The 26,633-nt window shown below is 45.2% G+C and overlaps 1 protein-coding gene across 1 annotated transcript in view; it reads right to left on the bottom strand.

The window, feature by feature from the left end:
- The window catches only part of LOC144681154 (dynein axonemal heavy chain 6-like), a gene marked incomplete at its 3' end in the record, with an annotated part of 934,896 nt that overhangs the window by 80,589 nt on the left and 827,674 nt on the right, over positions 1-26,633 (bottom strand). The window contains exons 43-44 of the mRNA XM_078542881.1: positions 3,217-3,345; positions 1,930-2,115 (exon numbers count right to left, since the gene is read on the bottom strand). Coding sequence (XP_078399007.1) covers positions 1,930-2,115; positions 3,217-3,345 — 315 coding nt within the window. The remainder of the gene's footprint in view (positions 1-1,929; positions 2,116-3,216; positions 3,346-26,633) is intronic.

Below are 26,633 nucleotides of genomic sequence, written 5' to 3'. Positions count from 1 at the left end.
TTTAATCTAACCCCGTGCTGAACAGGCCTGTCTCACCCTATGCTGTACCTACCCTGGGAGCGTTTGATGGGGAGAGCATAGAGGGAGCTTTACTCTGTATCTAACCCCGTGCTGTACCTGCTCTGGGAGTGTTTGATGGGGACAGTGTAGAGGAAACTTTACTCTCTATCTAACCCCGTGCTGTACCTGTCCTGGGAGTGTTTGATGGGGACAGTGTAGAGGGAGCTTTACTCTGTATCTAACCCCGTGCTGTACCTGTCCTGGGAGTGTTTGATGGGGACAGTGTAGAGGAAACTTTACTCTCTATCTAACCCCGTGCTGTACCTGTCCTGGGAGTGTTTGATGGGGGCAGTGTAGAGGGAGATTTACTCTGTCTCTAATGTCATGCTGTACTTGTCCTGGGAGTGTCTGATGGGGACAGTGAGGAGGCAGATTTCTTTTTATTTTATTCTTTTGTGGGATTTGGGAATCGATGGCTAGGCCAGCATTTATTATCCATCCCTATTTGCCCTTGAGAAGGCGGTGATGAGCTGCCTTCTTGAGCCGCTGCTGTCCCTGTGGTGTAGCGGGGTAAGGGAGGGAGTTCCAGGATTTTGACCCAGTGCTGTACCCATGCTGGGAGTGTATGATGGGGCAGTGTAGAGGGAGCTTTACTCTGTATCTAACCCCGTGCTGTACCAGCCCTGGGAGTGTTTGATGGGGACAGTGTAGAGGGAGCTTTACTCTGTATCTAACCCCAGTGTAGCTGGAGCTTTACTCTGTATCTAACCCCGTGCTGTACCTGTCCTGGGAGTGTTTGATGGGGCAGTGTAGAGGGAGCTTTACTCTGTATCTAACCCCGTGCAGTACCAGCCCTGGGAGTGTTTGATGGGACAGTGTAGACGGAGCTTTACTCTGTATCTAACCCCGTGCTGTACCAGCCCTGGGAGTGTTTGATGGGGACAGTGTAGAGGGAGCTTTACTCTGTATCTAACCCCAGTGTAGCTGGAGCTTTACTCTGTATCTAACCCCGTGCTGTACCTGTCCTGGGAGTGTTTGATGGGGCAGTGTAGAGGGAGCTTTACTCTGTATCTAACCCCGTGCAGTACCAGCCCTGGGAGTGTTTGATGGGACAGTGTAGACGGAGCTTTACTCTGTATCTAACCCCGTGCTGTACCAGCCCTGGGAGTGTTTGATGGGGACAGTGTAGAGGGAGCTTTACTCTGTATCTAACCCCATGCTGTACCTGTCCTGGGACTGTTTGATGGGGACAGTGTAGAGGGAGCTTTACTCTGTATCTAACCCCATGCTGTACCTGTCCTGGGAGTGTTTGATGGGGACAGTGTAGAGGGAGATTTACTCTGTATCTAACCCCGTGCTGTACCTGTCCTGGGAGTGTTTGATGGGGACAGTGTAGAGGGAGCTTTACTCTGTATCTAACCCCGTGCTGTACCAGCCCTGGGAGTGTTTGATGGGACAGTGTAGAGGGAGCTTTATCCCCTGTCTGACCCTTGCTCTGCCTGGTAGTTGGTACTGAGCTGACCTATTACCTGGAAAATGTGCTGCAGTGATCCTGTGGAAGGCTGAGGCAGGGTGAAGATGCAGAAGTGTTTGAGGAGCCGTTGGCTGAGTTCAGTCCGAGCGCCACTCGGGGGAGCGCACGCTGCGACGAAGGTCACATCCTGCACTTGCTGATCATCGGGGGAGTGGAAAGAACAGGAGAAACACTGTGAGACACAGTAACACACCAGGAGCACCTAATGCTATCGATTTAAATACAGGCTCACAGGCAACACTAAAGTAGAGACTCGAGTCCCAAGATCTGAGACCTGAGACCGAGGTTCGACAACTGATACCGAGACCTGAGGGCGAGACTGAGACCGAAACTGACACCCGAGAGGGGCTGGGAGCCGAGAGCGAGACCTCATACTGAGGTTCGACAACTGATACCGAAACCCAAGAGGAGACCCGAGACCCTAGACCCGAGACCCGAGACCCTGGACCCGAGACCCTGGACCCGAGACCCTGGACCCGAGACCCTGGACCCGAGACCCTGGACCCGAGACCCTGGACCCGAGACCTTGGACCCGAGACCCTGGACCCGAGACCCTGGACCCGAGACCCTGGGCCCAAGACCTGAGGGCGAGACCCTGGACCCGAGAATTGAGGCCCAAGAGCAAGAGCCAAGATCCCAGAGCTGAGTGGCAGTGGCATAGTGGTCTTATCACCGGACTAGTATTCCAGAAGACCCAGGGTAATGCTCTGTGGACCCTTGTTTGAATCCCATCATGGCAGATGGTGAAATTTGAGTTTAATAAAAATCTGGAATTAAAAGTCTGATTATGACAATGAAACCATTGCTGATTGTTGTAAAACTCCACCTGGTTCACTAATGCCATTTAAGGAAAGAAATCTTCCATCCTCACCTGGTCTGGCCTACATGTGACTCCAGACCCACAGCAATGTGGTTGACTCTTAAATGCCCCCTGAACAAGGGCATTTAGGGATGGCAATGAAGGCTGGCCTAGCCAGAAATGCCCACATCCCATGAAAAAATAGTAAGAGAGCAGAGAGTAAGACCCGTGAGCAAGACCCGAGAGACACCCAAGACCCAAGTGTGAGGATTGAGATCCGAGGGCAAGATCCAAGACCTGAGACTGGGACCGGAGAGCCAAGGCAGAGACAAGGCCTGACATCCAATGCCCAAGACAGATGTTCTGAGGTTTGAGGCCCGAGGACTGAGACTCAAGATCTGAGGACCAATGGTAGGGTGGGACTGAAGCTGAAAGATTCTTTTTTGAATATGGAGAGACTGGAGTTATTCTCCTTAGAGCAAAGAAAATAAAAATTAGGTTTGAAGGACTAAATAATCGGAAGAGTTTGCACTGGCAGGAGGATCGATAAACAGAGGACACGGATTTAAGGTGATTGGTGAAACAAAGGAAGAGGAGATGAGAATTTTTGTCTTGAGTGTGAAGTGATCTGGAATTCCCTGCCTGAGAGGGTGGTGGAAGCAGAGTCAGTATTGACTTAACAAAAGCAATTTGACAAACACTTGAAAGGCAAAAAAACTTGCAAGACAATAGGGAAAGAGAAGAGGAAGTTCAACAAACTGGTCTGCTAAAGAACTAGAACAGGACTGGAGAGTTCAATGGCCCCATTCATTACTGTCTCATTCTATTAATATCCACATTGCAGAAGAGCTTTATTTAAAAAATTATGAAAAAACAAACATACCAACCATTTGAGCTTCTGAGTATCGAAAAAACCTCCTAGGTCCAGAAACTGTCGAATGAGCTCAAGTGGGGGCTGTGCACCGTACTGTTCAACTGCTGGCATATTGAGGTCATCCAAAAATACAATCACCTTTCAGAAACAAACAGAAAATAACAGGAACAGTGGATACACAAACACTGGCTAGGAACATGGCATATACACACACTGACTGGGAACATGGCGAATACAGACGCAGTGACTGGGAACACGGTGAATACAGACGCAATGACTGGGAAAACATGAATACACACACAGTGACTGGGAAAACAGTGAATACACATACAGTGACTGGGAAAACAGTGAATACACACACAGTGACTGGGAAAACCGAATACACACACAGTGACTGGGAAAACAGTGAATACAGACGCAGTGACTGGGAAAACAGTGAATACACACACAGTGACTGGGAAAACAGTGAATACACACACAGTGACTGGGAAAACAGTGAATACACACACAGTGACTGGGAAAACAGTGAATACACCCACAGTGACTGGGAAAACTGAATACACACACAGTGACTGGGAAAACAGTGAATACAGACGAAGTGACTGGGAAAACAGTGAATACACACACAGTGACTGGGAAAACAGTGAATACACCCACAGTGACTGGGAAAACTGAATACACACACAGTGACTGGGAAAACAGTGAATACAGACGCAGTGACTGGGAAAACAGTGAATACACCCACAGTGACTGGGAAAACAGTGAATACACACACAGTGACTGGGAAAACAGTGAATACAGACGCAGTGACTGGGAAAACAATGAATACACACACAGTGACTGGGAAAACAGTGAATACAGACGCAGTGACTGGGAAAACAGTGAATACACACACAGTGACTGGGAAAACAGTGAATACACACACAGTGACTGGGAAAACAGTGAATACACACACAGTGACTGGGAAAACAGTGAATACACCCACAGTGACTGGGAAAACTGAATACACACACAGTGACTGGGAAAACAGTGAATACAGACGAAGTGACTGGGAAAACAGTGAATACACACACAGTGACTGGGAAAACAGTGAATACACCCACAGTGACTGGGAAAACTGAATACACACACAGTGACTGGGAAAACAGTGAATACAGACGCAGTGACTGGGAAAACAGTGAATACACCCACAGTGACTGGGAAAACAGTGAATACACACACAGTGACTGGGAAAACAGTGAATACACACAGTGACTGGGAAAACAGTGAATACACCCACAGTGACTGGGAAAACTGAATACACACACAGTGACTGGGAAAACAGTGAATACAGACGAAGTGACTGGGAAAACAGTGAATACACACACAGTGACTGGGAAAACAGTGAATACACCCACAGTGACTGGGAAAACTGAATACACACACAGTGACTGGGAAAACAGTGAATACAGACGCAGTGACTGGGAAAACAGTGAATACAGACGCAGTGACTGGGAAAACAGTGAATACACACACAGTGACTGGGAAAACAGTGAATACACACACAGTGACTGGGAAAACTGAATACACACACAGTGACTGGGAAAACAGTGAATACACACACAGTGACTGGGAACACAGTGAATACACACACAGTGACTGGGAAAACTGAATACACACACAGTGACTGGGAAAACTGAATACACACACAGTGACTGGGAAAACAGTGAATACACACACAGTGACTGGGAAAACTGAATACACACACAGTGACTGGGAAAACTGAATACACACAGTGACTGGGAAAATAGTGAATACACACACAGTGACTGGGAAAACAGTGAATACACACACAGTGACTGGGAAAACTGAATACACACACAGTGACTGGGAAAACTGAATACACACACAGTGACTGGGAAAACAGTGAATACACACACAGTGACTGGGAAAACTGAATACACACACAGTGACTGGGAAAACAGTGAATACACACAGAGTGGCTGGGAAAACAGTGAATACACACAGTGACTGGGAAAACAGTGAATACACACACAGTGACTGGGAAAACTGAATACACACACAGTGACTGGGAAAACAGTGAATACACACAGTGACTGGGAAAACTGAATACACACACAGTGACTGGGAAAACAGTGAATACACACACAGTGACTGGGAAAACTGAAAACACACACAGTGAGTGGGAAAACTGAATACACACACAGTGACTGGGAAAACAGTGAATACACACACAGTGACTGGGAAAACTGAATACACACACAGTGACTGGGAAAACAGTGAATACACACACAGTGACTGGGAAAACAGTGAATACACACGGTGGCTGGGAACACAGTGAATATACACACGGTGGCTGGGAACAGAGTGAATACACACACAGTGACTGGGAACACAGTGAATACACACACAGTGACTGGAAACATGGTGAATACACACACAGTGACTGGGAACACAGTGAATACACACACAGTGACTGGGAAAACTGAATACACACACAGTGACTGGGAAAACTGAATACACACAGTGACTGGGAAAATAGTGAATACACACACAGTGACTGGGAAAACTGAATACACACACAGTGACTGGGAAAACAGTGAATACACACACAGTGACTGGGAAAACTGAATACACACACAGTCACTGGGAACACAGTGAATACACACACAGTGACTGGGAACACAGTGAATACACACACAGTGACTGGGAAAACTGAATACACACACAGTGACTGGGAAAACAGTGAATACACACGGTGGCTGGGAACACAGTGAATATACACATGGTGGCTGGGAACAGAGTGAATACACACACAGTGACTGGGAACACAGTGAATACACACACAGTGACTGGGAAAACTAAATACACACACAGTGACTGGGAACACAGTGAATACACACACAGTGACTGGGAAAACTGAATACACACACAGTGACTGGGAAAACAGTGAATACACACACAGTGACTGGGAAAACAGTGAATACACACACAGTGACAGGGAAAACAGTGAATACACACACAGTGACTGAAAACACAGTGAATACACACACACTGACTGGGAAAACAGTGAATACACACACAGTGACTGGGAAAACAGTGAATACACACACAGTGACTGGGAAAACAGTGAATACACACGGTGGCTGGGAACACAGTGAATATACACACGGTGGCTGGGAACAGAGTGAATACACACACAGTGACTGAAAACACAGTGAATACACACACTGACTGGGAACACAGTGAATGCACACACAGTGACTGAAAACACAGTGAATATGCACAGGGAGGCTGGGAACAGAGTGAATACACACACAGTGACTGGAAACACAGTGAATACACACATGGAGGCTGGGAACACTGTGAATACACACACACTGACTGGGAACACAGTGAATACACACACTGACTGGGAACACAGTGAATACAAACACTGACTGAGAACACAGTGAATACACACACACTGACTGGGAACACAGTGAATACAAACACTGACTGGGAACACAGTGAATGCAAACACTGACTGAGAACACAGTGAATACAAACACTGACTGAGAACACAGTGAATACAAACACTGACTGGGAACACAGTGAATACACACACTGACTGAGAACACAGTGAATACAAACACTGACTGAGAACACAGTGAATACAAACACTGACTGAGAACACAGTGAAGATAAACAGTGACTGGGAACACAGTGAATACACACACACTGACTGGGAACACTGAAGATAAACAGTGACCGGGAACACAGTGACTACACACACAGTGACTGGGAACATGGTGAATACACACACAGTGATTGAGAACAGAGTGAATACACACACAGTGACTGGGAAAACAGTGAATACACACAGGGAGGCTGGGAACACAGTGAATACACACACACTGACTGGGAACACAGTGAATACACACACTGACTGGGAAAACAGTGAATACACACACAGTGATTGAGAACAGAGTGAATACACACACAATGACTGGGAAAATAGTGAATACACACACAGTGACTGGGAAAACAGTGAATACACCCACAGTGACTGGGAAAACTGAATACACACACAGTGACTGGGAAAACAGTGAATACACCCACAGTGACTGGGAAAACAGTGAATACACACACAGTGACTGGGAAAACAGTGAATACACACAGAGTGGCTGGGAGCACAGTGAATACACACACACTGACTGGAAACACAGTGAATACACACAGGGAGGCTGGGAACACAGTGAATACACAAACACTGACTGGGAACACAGTGAATACACACACTGACTGGGAATACAGTGAATACAAACACTGACTGAGAACACAGTGAATACACACACACTGACTGGGAACACAGTGAATGCAAACACTGACTGAGAACACAGTGAATACACACACACTGACTGGGAACACAGTGAATACAAACACTGACTGGGAACACAGTGAATACAAACACTGACTGGGAACACAGTGAATACAAACACTGACTGAGAACACAGTGAATACAAACACTGACTGAGAACACAGTGAATACAAACACTGACTGAGAACACAGTGAATACACACACTGACTGAGAACACAGTGAATACAAACACTGACTGAGAACACAGTGAATACACACACTGACTGGGAACACAGTGAATACACACACTGACTGGGAACAGAGTGAATGCAAACACTGACTGAGAACACAGTGAATACAAACACTGACTGGGAACACAGTGAATACACACACACTGACTGGGAACACAGTGAATACAAACACTGACTGAGAACACAGTGAATACACACACACTGACTGGGAACACAGTGAATACAAACACTGACTGAGAACACAGTGAATACAAACACTGACTGAGAACACAGTGAATACAAACACTGACTGAGAACACAGTGAATGCAAACACTGACTGAGAACACAGTGAAGATAAACAGTGACTGGGAACACAGTGACTACACACACAGTGACTGGGAACATGGTGAATACACACACAGTGATTGAGAACAGAGTGAATACACACACAGTGACTGGGAAAACAGTGAATACACACAGGGAGGCTGGGAACACAGTGAATACACACACACTGACTGGGAACACAGTGAATACACACACTGACTGGGAAAACAGTGAATACACACACAGTGACTGGGAAAACAGTGAATACACACACAGTGACTGGGAAAACAGTGAATACACACAGAGTGGCTGGGAGCACAGTGAATATACACACGGTGGCTGGGAACAGAGTGAATACACACACAGTGACTGGGAACATGGTGAATACACACACAGTGATTGAGAACAGAGTGAATACACACACACTGACTGGAAACACAGTGAATACACACACACTGACTGGAAACACAGTGAATACACACAGGGAGGCTGGGAACACAGTGAATACACAAACACTGACTGGGAACACAGTGAATACACACACTGACTGGGAACACAGTGAATACAAACACTGACTGAGAACACAGTGAATACACACACACTGACTGGGAACACAGTGAATGCAAACACTGACTGAGAACACAGTGAATACACACACACTGACTGGGAACACAGTGAATACAAACACTGACTGGGAACACAGTGAATACAAACACTGACTGGGAACACAGTGAATACAAACACTGACTGAGAACACAGTGAATACAAACACTGACTGAGAACACAGTGAATACAAACACTGACTGAGAACACAGTGAATACACACACTGACTGAGAACACAGTGAATACAAACACTGACTGAGAACACAGTGAATACACACACTGACTGGGAACACAGTGAATACACACACTGACTGGGAACAGAGTGAATGCAAACACTGACTGAGAACACAGTGAATACAAACACTGACTGGGAACACAGTGAATACACACACACTGACTGGGAACACAGTGAATACAAACACTGACTGAGAACACAGTGAATACACACACACTGACTGGGAACACAGTGAATACAAACACTGACTGAGAACACAGTGAATACAAACACTGACTGAGAACACAGTGAATACAAACACTGACTGAGAACACAGTGAATGCAAACACTGACTGAGAACACAGTGAAGATAAACAGTGACTGGGAACACAGTGACTACACACACAGTGACTGGGAACATGGTGAATACACACACAGTGATTGAGAACAGAGTGAATACACACACAGTGACTGGGAAAACAGTGAATACACACAGGGAGGCTGGGAACACAGTGAATACACACACACTGACTGGGAACACAGTGAATACACACACTGACTGGGAAAACAGTGAATACACACACAGTGACTGGGAAAACAGTGAATACACACACAGTGACTGGGAAAACAGTGAATACACACAGAGTGGCTGGGAGCACAGTGAATATACACACGGTGGCTGGGAACAGAGTGAATACACACACAGTGACTGGGAACATGGTGAATACACACACAGTGATTGAGAACAGAGTGAATACACACACACTGACTGGAAACACAGTGAATACACGCACACTGACTGGAAACACAATGAATACACACAGGGAGGCTGGGAACACAGTGAATACACAAACACTGACTGGGAACACAGTGAATACACACACTGACTGGGAACACAGTGAATACAAACACTGACTGAGAACACAGTGAATACACACACACTGACTGGGAACACAGTGAATACAAACACTGACTGAGAACACAGTGAATACACACACACTGACTGGGAACACAGTGAATACAAACACTGACTGGGAACACAGTGAATACAAACACTGACTGGGAACACAGTGAATACAAACACTGACTGAGAACACAGTGAATACAAACACTGACTGAGAACACAGTGAATACAAACACTGACTGAGAACACAGTGAATACACACACTGACTGAGAACACAGTGAATACACAAACAGCGACTGGGAACAGAGTGAATACACACAGAGTGGCTGGGAACACGATGAATACACACACAGTGATTGAGAACAGAGTAAATACACACACACTGACTGGGAACACAGTGAATACACACACAGTGACTGGGAACACAGTGAATACACACACAGTGACTGGGAACATGGTGAATACACACACAGTGATTGAGAACAGAGTGAATACACACACAGTGACTGGGAACACAGTGAATGCACACACAGTGACTGGAAACACAGTGAATATGCACAGGGAGGCTGGGAACAGAGTGAATACACACACAGTGACTGGGAACACAGTGAATACACACACACTGACTGGAAACACAGTGAATACACACAGGGAGGCTGGGAACACAGTGACTACACACACTGACTGAGAACACAGTGAATACACACACAGTGACTGGGAACACAGTGAATACAAACACTGACTGGGAACACAGTGAATGCAAACACTGACTGAGAACACAGTGAATACAAACACTGACTGAGAACACAGTGAATACACACAGGGAGGCTGGGAACACAGTGACTACACACACTGACTGAGAACACAGTGAATACACACACAGTGACTGGGAACACAGTGAATACAAACCCTGACTGGGAACCCAGTGAATACAAACACTGACTGAGAACACAGTGAATACAAACACTGACTGGGAACACAGTGAATGCAAACACTGACTGAGAACACAGTGAATACACACACTGACTGGGAACACAGTGAATACAAACACTGACTGAGAACACAGTGAATACAAACACTGACTGAGAACACAGTGAATACAAACACTGACTGGGAATACAGTGAATGCAAACACTGACTGAGAACACAGTGAATACACACACTGACTGGGAACACAGTGAATATGCACAGGGAGGCTGGGAACAGAGTGAATACACACACAGTGACTGGAAACACAGTGAATACACACATGGAGGCTGGGAACACAGTGAATACACACACACTGACTGGGAACACAGTGAATACACACACTGACTGGGAACACAGTGAATACAAACACTGACTGAGAACACAGTGAATACACACACACTGACTGGGAACACAGTGAATACAAACACTGACTGGGAACACAGTAAATGCAAACACTGACTGGGAACACAGTGAATGCAAACAGTGACTGGGAACACAGTGAATACAAACACTGACTGAGAACACAGTGGATACACACACACTGACTGGGAACACAGTGAATACACACACTGACTGGGAACACAGTGAATATACACACTGACTGAGAACACAGTGAATACACACACACTGACTGAGAACACAGTGAATACAAACACTGACTGAGAACATAGTGAATGCAAACACTGACTGAGAACACAGTGAATACAAACACTGACTGAGAACACAGTGAATACACACTGACTGAGAACACAGTGAATACACACTTACTGAGAACACAGTGAATACAAACACTGACTGAGAACACAGTGAATACACACTGACTGAGAACACAGTGAATACAAACACTGACTGGGAACACAGTGAACACACACTGACTGGGAACACAGTGAATACAAACACTGACTGAGAACACAGTGAATACAAACACTGACTGGGAACACAGTGAATACACACACTGACTGGGAACACAGTGAATACACACACAGTGACTGGGAACACAGTGAATACAAACACTGACTGGGTACACAGTGAATGCAAACACTGACTGGGAACACAGTGAATACACACACTGACTGGGAACACAGTGAATACAAACACTGACTGGGAACACAGTGAATACACACACAGTGACTGGGAACACAGTGAATACACACACAGTGACTGGGAACACAGTGAATACAAACACTGACTGGGAACACAGTGAATGCAAACACTGACTGGGAACACAGTGAATACACACACACTGACTGGGAACACAGTGAATACAAACACTGACTGAGAACACAGTGAGTACACACACAGTGACTGGGAACACAGTGAATACACACACTGACTGGGAACACAGTGAATGCAAACACTGACTGAGAACACAGTGAATACAAACACTGACTGGGAACACAGTGAATACAAACAGTGACTGAGAACACAGTGAATACAAACAGTGACTGAGAACACAGTGAATACAAACAGTGACTGAGAACACAGTGAATGTACACACTGACGGGGAACACAGTGAATGCAAACACTGACTGAGAACACAGTGAATACACACACTGACTGAGAACACAGTGAATACAAACACTGACTGGGAACACAGTGAATACAAACAGTGACTGAGAACACAGTGATTATAAACAGTGACTCAGAACACAGTGAAGACAAACACTGCCTGAGAACACAGTGAATACACACACTGACTGAGAACACAGTGAATACAAACACTGACTGAGAACACAGTGAATACAAACACTGACTGGGAACACAGTGAATACACACACACTGACTGGGAACACAGTGAATACAAACACTGACTGAGAACACAGTGAATACAAACAGTGACTGGGAACACAGTAAATACACACACACTGACTGATAACACAGTGAATACACACACTGACTGAGAACACAGTGACTACATACACTGACTGGGAACACAGTGAATGCACACACTGACTGGGAACACAGTGAATACACACACACTGACTGGGAACACAGTGAATACAAACACTGACTGGGAACACAGTGAATACAAACACTGACTTAGAACACAGTGAATACAAACACTGACTGGGAACACAGTAAATGCCCAGACTGACTGGGAACACAGTGAATGCACACACTGACTGGGAACACAGTGAATGCACACAGGGAGGCTGGGAACACAGTGAATACAAACACTGACTGAGAACACAGTGAATACAAACACTGACTGAGAACACAGTGAATACAAACACTGACTGAGAACACAGTGAATACAAACAGTGACTGAGAACACAGTGAATACAAAAAGTGACTGAGAATACAGTGAATACAAACAATGACTGAGAACACAGTGAATACAAACACTGACTGGGAACACAGTGAATACAAACACTGACTGAGAACACAGTGAATACAAACACTGACTGGGAACACAGTGAATACAAACACTGACTGAGAACACAGTGAATACAAACACTGACTGAGAACACAGTGAATACAAACACTGACTGGGAACACAGTGAATACACACACAGTGACAGGGAAAACAGTGAATACACACACAGTGACTGAAAACACAGTGAATACGCACACAGTGGGAAAACAGTGAATACACACACAGTGACTGGGAAAACAGTGAATACACACACAGTGACTGGGAAAACAGTGAATACACACGGTGGCTGGGAACACAGTGAATATACACACGGTGGCTGGGAACAGAGTGAATACACACACAGTGACTGAAAACACAGTGAATACACACACTGACTGGGAACACAGTGCATGCACACACAGTGACTGAAAACACAGTGAATATGCACAGGGAGGCTGGGAACAGAGTGAATACACACACAGTGACTGGAAACACAGTGAATACACACATGGAGGCTGGGAACACAGTGAATACACACACACTGACTGGGAACACAGTGAATACACACACAGTGACTGGGAACACAGTGAATACACACACAGTGACTGGGAACATGGTGAATACACACACAGTGATTGAGAACAGAGTGAATACACACACAGTGACTGGGAACACAGTGAATGCACACACAGTGACTGGAAACACAGTGAATATGCACAGGGAGGCTGGGAACAGAGTGAATACACACACAGTGACTGGGAACACAGTGAATACACACACACTGACTGGAAACACAGTGAATACACACAGGGAGGCTGGGAACACAGTGACTACACACACTGACTGAGAACACAGTGAATACACACACAGTGACTGGGAACACAGTGAATACAAACACTGACTGGGAACACAGTGAATGCAAACACTGACTGAGAACACAGTGAATACAAACACTGACTGAGAACACAGTGAATACACACAGGGAGGCTGGGAACACAGTGACTACACACACTGACTGAGAACACAGTGAATACACACACAGTGACTGGGAACACAGTGAATACAAACCCTGACTGGGAACCCAGTGAATACAAACACTGACTGAGAACACAGTGAATACAAACACTGACTGGGAACACAGTGAATGCAAACACTGACTGAGAACACAGTGAATACACACACTGACTGGGAACACAGTGAATACAAACACTGACTGAGAACACAGTGAATACAAACACTGACTGAGAACACAGTGAATACAAACACTGACTGGGAATACAGTGAATGCAAACACTGACTGAGAACACAGTGAATACACACACTGACTGGGAACACAGTGAATATGCACAGGGAGGCTGGGAACAGAGTGAATACACACACAGTGACTGGAAACACAGTGAATACACACATGGAGGCTGGGAACACAGTGAATACACACACATTGACTGGGAACACAGTGAATACACACACTGACTGGGAACACAGTGAATACAAACACTGACTGAGAACACAGTGAATACACACACACTGACTGGGAACACAGTGAATACAAACACTGACTGGGAACACAGTAAATGCAAACACTGACTGGGAACACAGTGAATGCAAACAGTGACTGGGAACACAGTGAATACAAACACTGACTGAGAACACAGTGGATACACACACACTGACTGGGAACACAGTGAATACACACACTGACTGGGAACACAGTGAATACACACACTGACTGAGAACACAGTGAATACACACACACTGACTGAGAACACAGTGAATACAAACACTGACTGAGAACATAGTGAATGCAAACACTGACTGAGAACACAGTGAATACAAACACTGACTGAGAACACAGTGAATACACACTGACTGAGAACACAGTGAATACAAACACTGACTGAGAACACAGTGAATACACACTGACTGAGAACACAGTGAATACACACTTACTGAGAACACAGTGAATACAAACACTGACTGAGAACACAGTGAATACACACTGACTGAGAACACAGTGAATACAAACACTGACTGGGAACACAGTGAACACACACTGACTGGGAACACAGTGAATACAAACACTGACTGAGAACACAGTGAATACAAACACTGACTGGGAACACAGTGAATACACACACTGACTGGGAACACAGTGAATACACACACAGTGACTGGGAACACAGTGAATACAAACACTGACTGGGTACACAGTGAATGCAAACACTGACTGGGAACACAGTGAATACACACACTGACTGGGAACACAGTGAATACAAACACTGACTGGGAACACAGTGAATACACACACAGTGACTGGGAACACAGTGAATACACACACAGTGACTGGGAACACAGTGAATACAAACACTGACTGGGAACACAGTGAATGCAAACACTGACTGGGAACACAGTGAATACACACACACTGACTGGGAACACAGTGAATACAAACACTGACTGAGAACACAGTGAATACACACACAGTGACTGGGAACACAGTGAATACACACACTGACTGGGAACACAGTGAATGCAAACACTGACTGAGAACACAGTGAATACAAACACTGACTGGGAACACAGTGAATACAAACAGTGACTGAGAACACAGTGAATACAAACAGTGACTGAGAACACAGTGAATACAAACAGTGACTGAGAACACAGTGAATGTACACACTGACGGGGAACACAGTGAATGCAAACACTGACTGAGAACACAGTGAATACACACACTGACTGAGAACACAGTGAATACAAACACTGACTGGGAACACAGTGAATACAAACAGTGACTGAGAACACAGTGATTATAAACAGTGACTCAGAACACAGTGAAGACAAACACTGCCTGAGAACACAGTGAATACACACACTGACTGAGAACACAGTGAATACAAACACTGACTGAGAACACAGTGAATACAAACACTGACTGGGAACACAGTGAATACACACACACTGACTGGGAACACAGTGAATACAAACAGTGACTGGGAACACAGTGAGTACAAACACTGACTGAGAACACAGTGAATACAAACAGTGACTGGGAACACAGTAAATACACACACACTGACTGATAACACAGTGAATACACACACTGACTGAGAACACAGTGACTACATACACTGACTGGGAACACAGTGAATGCACACACTGACTGGGAACACAGTGAATACACACACACTGACTGGGAACACAGTGAATACAAACACTGACTGGGAACACAGTGAATACAAACACTGACTTAGAACACAGTGAATACAAACACTGACTGGGAACACAGTAAATGCCCAGACTGACTGGGAACACAGTGAATGCACACACTGACTGGGAACACAGTGAATGCACACAGGGAGGCTGGGAACACAGTGAATACAAACACTGACTGAGAACACAGTGAATACAAACACTGACTGAGAACACAGTGAATACAAACACTGACTGAGAACACAGTGAATACAAACAGTGACTGAGAACACAGTGAATACAAAAAGTGACTGAGAATACAGTGAATACAAACAATGACTGAGAACACAGTGAATACAAACACTGACTGGGAACACAGTGAATACAAACACTGACTGAGAACACAGTGAATACAAACACTGACTGGGAACACAGTGAATACAAACACTGACTGAGAACACAGTGAATACAAACACTGACTGAGAACACAGTGAATACAAACACTGACTGGGAACACAGTGAATACACACACAGTGACAGGGAAAACAGTGAATACACACACAGTGACTGAAAACACAGTGAATACGCACACAGTGGGAAAACAGTGAATACACACACAGTGACTGGGAAAACAGTGAATACACACACAGTGACTGGGAAAACAGTGAATACACACGGTGGCTGGGAACACAGTGAATATACACACGGTGGCTGGGAACAGAGTGAATACACACACAGTGACTGAAAACACAGTGAATATACACACTGACTGGGAACACAGTGCATGCACACACAGTGACTGAAAACACAGTGAATATGCACAGGGAGGCTGGGAACAGAGTGAATACACACACAGTGACTGGAAACACAGTGAATACACACATGGAGGCTGGGAACACAGTGAATACACACACACTGACTGGGAACACAGTGAATACACACACTGACTGGGAACACAGTGAATACAAACACTGACTGAGAACACAGTGAATACACACACACTGACTGGGAACACAGTGAATACAAACACTGACTGGGAACACAGTAAATGCAAACACTGACTGAGAACACAGTGAATACAAACACTGACTGAGAACACAGTGAATACAAACACTGACTGGGAACACAGTGAATACACACACTGACTGAGAACACAGTGAATACAAACACTGACTGAGAACACAGTGAATACAAACACTGACTGAGAACACAGTGAAGATAAACAGTGACTGGGAACACAGTGACTACACACACAGTGACTGGGAACATGGTGAATACACACACAGTGATTGAGAACAGAGTGAATACACACACAGTGACTGGGAAAACAGTGAATACACACAGGGAGGCTGGGAACACAGTGAATACACACACACTGACTGGGAACACAGTGAATACACACACTGACTGGGAAAACAGTGAATACACACACAGTGATTGAGAACAGAGTGAATACACACACACTGACTGGGAAAACAGTGAATACACACACAGTGACTGGGAAAACAGTGAATACACCCACAGTGACTGGGAAAACTGAATACACACACAGTGACTGGGAAAACAGTGAATACACACAGAGTGGCTGGGAGCACAGTGAATATACACACGGTGGCTTGGAACAGAGTGAATACACACACAGTGACTGGGAACATGGTGAATACACACACAGTGATTGAGAACAGAGTGAATACACACACACTGACTGGAAACACAGTGAATACACACACACTGACTGGAAACACAGTGAATAAACACAGGGAGGCTGGGAACACAGTGAATACACAAACACTGACTGGGAACACAGTGAATACACACACTGACTGGGAACACAGTGAATACAAACACTGACTGAGAACACAGTGAATACACACACACTGACTGGGAACACAGTGAATGCAAACACAGACTGAGAACACAGTGAATACACACACACTGACTGAGAACACAGTGAATACAAACACTGACTGAGAACACAGTGAATACAAACACTGACTGAGAACACAGTGAATACACACACTGACTGAGAACACAGTGAATACAAACACTGACTGAGAACACAGTGAATACACACACTGACTGGGAACACAGTGAATACACACACTGACTGGGAACAGAGTGAATGCAAACACTGACTGAGAACACAGTGAATACAAACACTGACTGGGAACACAGTGAATACACACACACTGACTGGGAACACAGTGAATACAAACACTGACTGAGAACACAGTGAATACACACACACTGACTGGGAACATAGTGAATACAAACACTGACTGAGAACACAGTGAATACAAACACTGACTGAGAACACAGTGAATACAAACACTGACTGAGAACACAGTGAATGCAAACACTGACTGAGAACACAGTGAAGATAAACAGTGACTGGGAACACAGTGAATACACACACAGTGACTGGGAACATGGTGAATATACACACAGTGATTGAGAACAGAGTGAATACACACACTGACTGGGAACACAGTGAATGCACACACAGTGACTGGGAACATGGTGAATACACACACAGTGATTGAGAACAGAGTGAATACACACACAGTGACTGGGAACATGGTGAATACACACACAGTGACTGGGAACACAGCGAATGCACACACAGTGACTGGGAACACAGTGAATACACACATTGACTGGGAACACAGTGACTACAAACACTGACGGGAAACACAGTGAATACACACACACTGACTGGGAACACAGTGAATACACACACTGACTGGGAACACAGTGAATACAAACACTGACTGGGAACACAGTGAATACACACACAGTGACTGGGAACACAGTGAATACACACACAGTGACTGGGAACACAGGGAATACACACACATTGACTGGGAACACAGTGAATACACACACAGTGACTGGGAACACAGTGAATACACAAACAGTGACTGGGAACAGAGTGAATACACACACAGTGACTGGGAACACAGTGAATACACACACAGTGACTGGGAACACAGTGAATACACACACAGTGACTGGGAACATGTTGAATACACACACAGTGATTGAGAGCAGAGTGAATACACACACAGTGATTGAGAACAGAGTGAATACACACACAGTGACTGGGAACACAGTGAATACACACACAGTGACTGGGAACACAGTGAATACACACACAGTGACTGGGAACATGGTGAATACACACACAGTGATTGAGAACAGAGTGAATACACACACAGTGACTGGGAACACAGTGAATGCACACACAGTGACTGGAAACACAGTGAATATGCACAGGGAGGCTGGGAACAGAGTGAATACACACACAGTGACTGGGAACACAGTGAATACACACACACTGACTGGAAACACAGTGAATACACACAGGGAGGCTGGGAACACAGTGACTACACACACTGACTGAGAACACAGTGAATACACACACAGTGACTGGGAACACAGTGAATACAAACACTGACTGGGAACACAGTGAATGCAAACACTGACTGAGAACACAGTGAATACAAACACTGACTGAGAACACAGTGAATACACACAGGGAGGCTGGGAACACAGTGACTACACACACTGACTGAGAACACAGTGAATACACACACAGTGACTGGGAACACAGTGAATACAAACACTGACTGGGAACCCAGTGAATACAAACACTGACTGAGAACACAGTGAATACAAACACTGACCGTGAACACAGTGAATGCAAACACTGACTGGAAACACAGTGAATACACACACTGACTGGGAACACAGTGAATACAAACACTGACTGAGAACACAGTGAATACAAACACTGACTGAGAACACAGTGAATACAAACACTGACTGGGAACACAGTGAATACAAACACTGACTGAGAACACAGTGAATACAAACACTGACTGGGAACACAGTGAATACACACACACTGACTGGGAACACAGTGACTACACACACTGACTGAGAACACAGTGAATGCAAACACTGACTGGGAACACAGTGAATACACACACTGACAGAGAACACAGTGAATACAAACACTGACTGAGAACACAGTGAATACAAACACTGACTGGGAACACAGTGAATACAAACACTGACTGAGAACACAGTGAATACAAACAGTGACTGGGAACACAGTGACTACACACACTGACTGAGAACACAGTGAATACAAACACTGACTGGGAACACAGTGAATACAAACAGTGACTGGGAACACAGTGACTACACACACTGACTGAGAACACAGTGAATGCAAACACTGACTGGGAACACAGTGAATACACACACTGATTGAGAACACAGTGAATACAAACACTGACTGAGAACACAGTGAATACACACACACTGACTGGGAAAACAGTGAATGCAAACACTGACTGGGAACACAGTGACTACACACACTGACTGGGAACACAGTGAATGCAAACACTGACTGGGAACACAGTGAATACAAACACTGACTGGGAACACAGTGAATACACACACTGACTGGGAACACAGTGAATGCAAACACTGACTGGGAACACAGTGAATACACACACACTGACTGGGAACATAGTGACTACACACACTGACTGGGAACACAGTGAATGCAAACACTGACTGGGAACACAGTGAATACACACACTGACTGAGAACACAGTGAATACACACACACTGACTGAGAACACAGTGAATGCAAACACTGACTGGGAACACAGTGAATACAAACACTGACTGGGAACACAGTGACTACACACACTGACTGAGAACACAGTGAATACAAACACTGACTGGGAATACAGTGAATGCAAACACTGACTGAGAACACAGTGAATACAAACACTGACTGGGAACACAGTGAATACACACACTGACTGGGAACACAGTGAATACACACACTGACTGGGAACACAGTGAATACAAACACTGACTGGGAACACAGTGAATACACACACTGACTGGGAACACAGTGAATACACACACTGACTGGGAACACAGTGAATACAAACACTGACTGAGAACACAGTGAATACACACACTGACTGAGAACACAGTGAATACACACACACTGACTGGGAACACAGTGAATACAAACACTGACTGGGAACACAGTGAATACACACACACTGACTGGGAACACAGTGAATACACACACAGTGACTGGGAACACAGTGAATACAAACACTGACTGGGTACACATGAATACACACACACTGACTGGGAACACAGTGAAGATAAACAGTGACCGGGAACACAGTCACAACACACAGAGTGACTGAGAACACAGTGAATACACACACAGTGACTGGGAACACAGTGAATACACACACAGTGACTGGGAAAACAGTGAATACAAACACTGACTGGGAACACAGTGAATACACACACACTGACTGGGAACACAGTGAATACACACACAGTGACTGGGAACACAGTGAATACAAACACTGACTGGGAACACATGAATACACACACACTGACTGGGAACACAGTGAAGATAAACAGTGACCGGGAACACAGTGACAACACACAGCGTGACTGGGAACACAGTGAATACAAACACTGACTGAGAACACAGTGAATACACACACACTGACTGGGAACACAGTGAATACACACACTGACTGGGAACACAGTGAATACACACACACTGACTGGGAACACAGTGAATACAAACACTGACTGGGAACACAGTGAATACACACACACTGACTGGGAACACAGTGAATACACACACTGACTGGGAACACAGTGAATACAAACACTGACTGGAAACACAGTGAATACACACACACTGACTGGGAACACAGTGAATACACACACACTGACTGGGAACACAGTGGATACACACACAGTGACTGGGAACACAGTGAATACACACACAGTGACTGGGAACACAGTGAATACACAAACAGCGACTGGGAACAGAGTGAATACACACAGAGTGGCTGGGAGCACGGTGAATACACACACAGTGATTGGAACAGAGTGAATACACACACAGTGACTGGGAACACAGTGAATACAGACACACTTTTAACTTTGTTTTATATTTAAATTAGCAGCTGAGTTTTTTTATTTATTCACAGGATGTGGGCTTCACTGTCTGGGCAAGCATTTATTGCCTATCCATAGTTGCCCTTGAGAAGGTGGCGGTGAGCTGCCTTCTTGAACCGCTGCAGTCCATGTCGTGCAGGTACACCCACAGTGCTGTTAGGAAGGGAGTCCAGGAATTTGATCCAGCAGAAGGAACGGCGGTAGATTTCCAAGTCAGGATGGTGAGTGACTTGGAGGAGAACTTGCAGGTGGTGGTTTTCCCATCTATCTACTGCCCTTGTCCTTCTAGGTGGTAGTGGTCATGGGTTTGGAACATGCTGTTGAAGAAGCCTTAGTAAATTCCTGCAGTGCATCTTATAGATGGTACACACTGCAGCTAATGTGCGCCGGTGGTGGAGGGAGTGAATAAGACCGTAAGACATAGGAGCAGAAATTAGGCCATTCAGCCCATCGAGTCTGCTCCGCCATTCAATCACGGCTGATAAATTTCTCAACTCCATTCTCCTGCCTTTTCCCGTAACCTTTGATCCCCTTACCAATCAAGAACTTATCTATCTCGGTTTTAAATACACTTAATGACCTGGCCTCCACAGCCTTCTGTGGCAATGAATTCCATAGATTCACCACTCTCTGGCTAAAAATGTTTCTCCTCATCTCTGTTCTAAAAGGTCTTCCCTTTACTCTGAGGCTGTGCCCTCGGGTCCTAGTCTCTCCGACTAATGGAAACATCTTCCCCACGTCCACTCTATCCAGGCCTTTCAGTATTCTGTAAGTTTCATTCAGGTCCTCCCTCAACCTTCTAAACTCCATCAAGAATAGACCTAGAGTCATCAAACGTTCCTCATATGTTAAGCCTATTCCTGGGATCGTTCTCGTGAACCTCCTCTGGACCCTCTTCAGGGCCAGAACATCCTTCCTGAGATACGGGGCCCAAAATTGCTCACAATATTCTAAATGTGGTCTGACCAGAGCCTTATAAAGCCTCAGCAGCACATCCCTGCTTTTATATTCTAGTCCTCTCGAAATAAATGCCAACATTGCATTTGCCTTCCTAACTACCGACTCAACCTGCAAGTTAACCTTAAGAGAATCCTGGACTAGGACTGCCAAGTCCCTTTGCACTCCAGATTTCTGAATTCTCTCCCCATTTAGAAAATTATCTATGCCTCTATTCTTCCTACCAAAGTGCATGACCTAACACTTCCCCACGTTGTATTCCATCTGCCACTTCTTTGCCCATTCTCCTAACCTGTCCAAATCCTTCTGCAGCCTCCCCACCTCCTCAATACTACCTGTCCCTCCACCTATCTTTGTATCATCTGCAAACTTAGCCAGAATGCCCTCAGTTCCTTCATCTAGATCATTAATGTATAAAGTGAAAAGTTGTGGTCCCAACACTGACCCCTGCAGAACTCCACTAGTCACCGGCCGCCATCCTGAGAAGGACCCCCTTATCCCCATTCTCTACCTCCTGCCAGACAGCCAATCTTCTGTCCATGCCAGTGCCTTGCCTCTAACACCATGGGCTCTTATCTTACTGAGCAGTCTCCTGTGCGGCACCTTGTCAAAAGCCTTCCGGAAGTCCAAGTAGATAACATCCATTGGCTCTCCTTTGTCTAACCTACTCGTTACCTCCTCAAAGAATTCTAACAGATTTGTCAGGCATGACCTCCCCTTGATGCAACCATGCTGACTTTGCCCTATTTCACCATGCACTTCCAAGTATTCTGAAATCTCATCCTTAATAATGGACTCTAAAATCTAACCAACGACCGAGGTCAGGCTAATCGGCCTGTAATTTCCCGTCTTTTGCCTCACTCCCTTCTTAAACAGTGGGGTTACATTAGCGATTTTCCAGTCCTCTGGGACCCTCCCTGACTCCAGTGATTCCTGAAAGATCACCACTAACGCCTCCACTATCTCTTCAGCTATCTCCTTCAGAACTCTGGGGTGTAATCCATCTGGTCCAGGTGATTTATCCACCTTCAGACCTTTCAGTTTTCCTAGCACCTTCTCCTTGGTAATGGCCACCATACTTACCTCTGCCCCCCGACTCTCTTGAACTTTGGGGATGTTACTCATGTCTTCCACTGTGAAGACTGACGCAAAGTACCTATTCAGTTCCTCCGCCATTTCTTTGTTCCCAACTACTACTTCTCCAGCGTCATTTTCCAGCGGCCCAATGTCCACTTTTGCCTCTCTCTTACCCTTTATATATCTAAAAAAACCTCTTACACTCTTCTTTTATATTACTGGCTAGTTTACCCTCATATTTAATCTTCTCCCTCCTTATTTCTTTTTTAGTTGTCCTCTGTTGGTCTTTGTAGGCTTCCCAGTCCCCTGGTTTCCCACTGCTCTTCGCCGCATTGTATGTTCTCTCTTTAGCTTTTATGCTGTCCCTGACTTCCCTTGTCAGCCATGGTTGCCTCATCCTCCCTTTAGTATGCTTCTTCTTCCTAGGGATGAATTTTTGCTGTGTATCCCAAATTACTCCCAGAAACTCCATTGCTGTTCCACTGTCTTTCCTGCTAGGCTCATCTCCCAGTCAATTCTGGCCAGCTCCTCCCTCATGCCTCTGTAGTTGCCTTTATTCAACTGTAATACCGTTACATCTGATTCCAGCTTTTTCCTCTCAAATTGCAGGGTAAATTCTATCATATTATGGTCACTTCCTCCTAAGGGTTCCTTCACTTTAAGCTCCCTTATCAAATCATTACACATCACTAAATCTAGAATTGCCTTTTCCCTAGTGGGCTCCACCACAAGCTGCTCCAAAAAACCATCTCGTAGATATTCCACAAATTCCCTTTCTTGGGATCCACTACCAACCTGATTTTCCCCATCTTCCTGCATATTGAAATCCCCCATGATCACTGTAACCTTGCCTTTCTTACACACCTTTTCTATCTCCTGGTGTATCTTGTGCCCCACATCCTGACTACAGTTCGGAGGCCTGTACATAACTCCCATTATGGTTTTTTTTACCTTTGCGGTTCCTCAACTCTACCCACACAGATTCTACATCATCTGACCCTACATCATTTCTTGCTAGCGATTTAATTTCATTTCTTACTAACAAAGCAACCCCACCCCCTCTGCCAACCTGTCTATCTTTTCGATAGGATGTATGTCCTTGGATATTTAGCTCCCAGTCCTGATCCCCTTGCAGCCATGTCTCCGTGATGCCCACCACATCATACCTGCCAATTTCAATCTGCGCCACAAGCTCATTTACCTTATTTCGTATACTGCGTGTATTCAGATACAACACCTTCAGTCCTGTATTTCCCGTCCCCTTTCTCATTGTCATCGCTTTATCTGATGTGCTTGAAGTTAGATTCCAAGCCCTTTCCAAACACTCTGTCCTATTTTGTGTTCTGGAGACTTTAATAGCCTCTCCTGGGCTCTCCTTTCTTTTCAGTTTTTTCATAATTTTCCATGAAGTTGAATCCACCCCCGCCCCCCACACGCTAACCTGCCGCTTTGTTTCCCATTAGTCATACTTCTTGGAGTTTTACCCTTCCCTCCCCCCCCCACTTTCTAGTTTAAAGTCCTGTTGACCACCCTATTTACCCTTTTCGCTAGAACATTGGTCCCAGATCGGTTCAGGTGGAGACCGTCCCAACGGTACAGATCCCTCCTGTTCCAATACTGATGCCAGTGCCCCACGAAATGGAACCCCTCTTTCCCGCACCACTCCTTTAGCCACGTGTTTACTGAGAACACAGTGAATACACACAGTGACTTGGAACACAGTAAATACACACAGAGTGACTGGGAACACAGTAAATACACTCAGCGACTGGGAACACAGTGAATAAGCACAGTGACTGGGAACACAGTGAATACACACACAGTGAATACACACACAGTGACTGGGAACACAGTAAATGCACACACAAAGTCACTGGGAACACAGTGAATACACACCGAGTCACTGGGAACAAGTGAATACACACATTTACTGAATCAGAATCACAGAATCACAGAATCTTAATGGCACAGAAGGAGGTCATCTGGCCAATTGTGTCTGCACCGGCTCTCCAAATGAGCATTATGACCCAGTGCCATTGCCCTGCCTTTTCCCCGTACCCTTGCATATTGTTTCTATTCAAATAATCGTCCTCTTGAATGCCTCGATTGAACCTGCCTCCTCCACACTTCCAGGCAGTGCATTCAAGACCCGAGCCACTCATTGTGTGAAAAAAATTTTCTCATGTCACATTTGCTTCTTTTGCAAATCATTTAAATCTGTGCCCTTTCGTTC

Source organism: Cetorhinus maximus, chromosome 5 (assembly GCF_964194155.1).
Source record: "Cetorhinus maximus chromosome 5, sCetMax3.hap1.1, whole genome shotgun sequence".
NCBI classification, from domain to species: Eukaryota; Metazoa; Chordata; class Chondrichthyes; order Lamniformes; family Cetorhinidae; genus Cetorhinus; species Cetorhinus maximus.
This window is presented reverse-complemented; position numbering and strand designations above follow the sequence as displayed.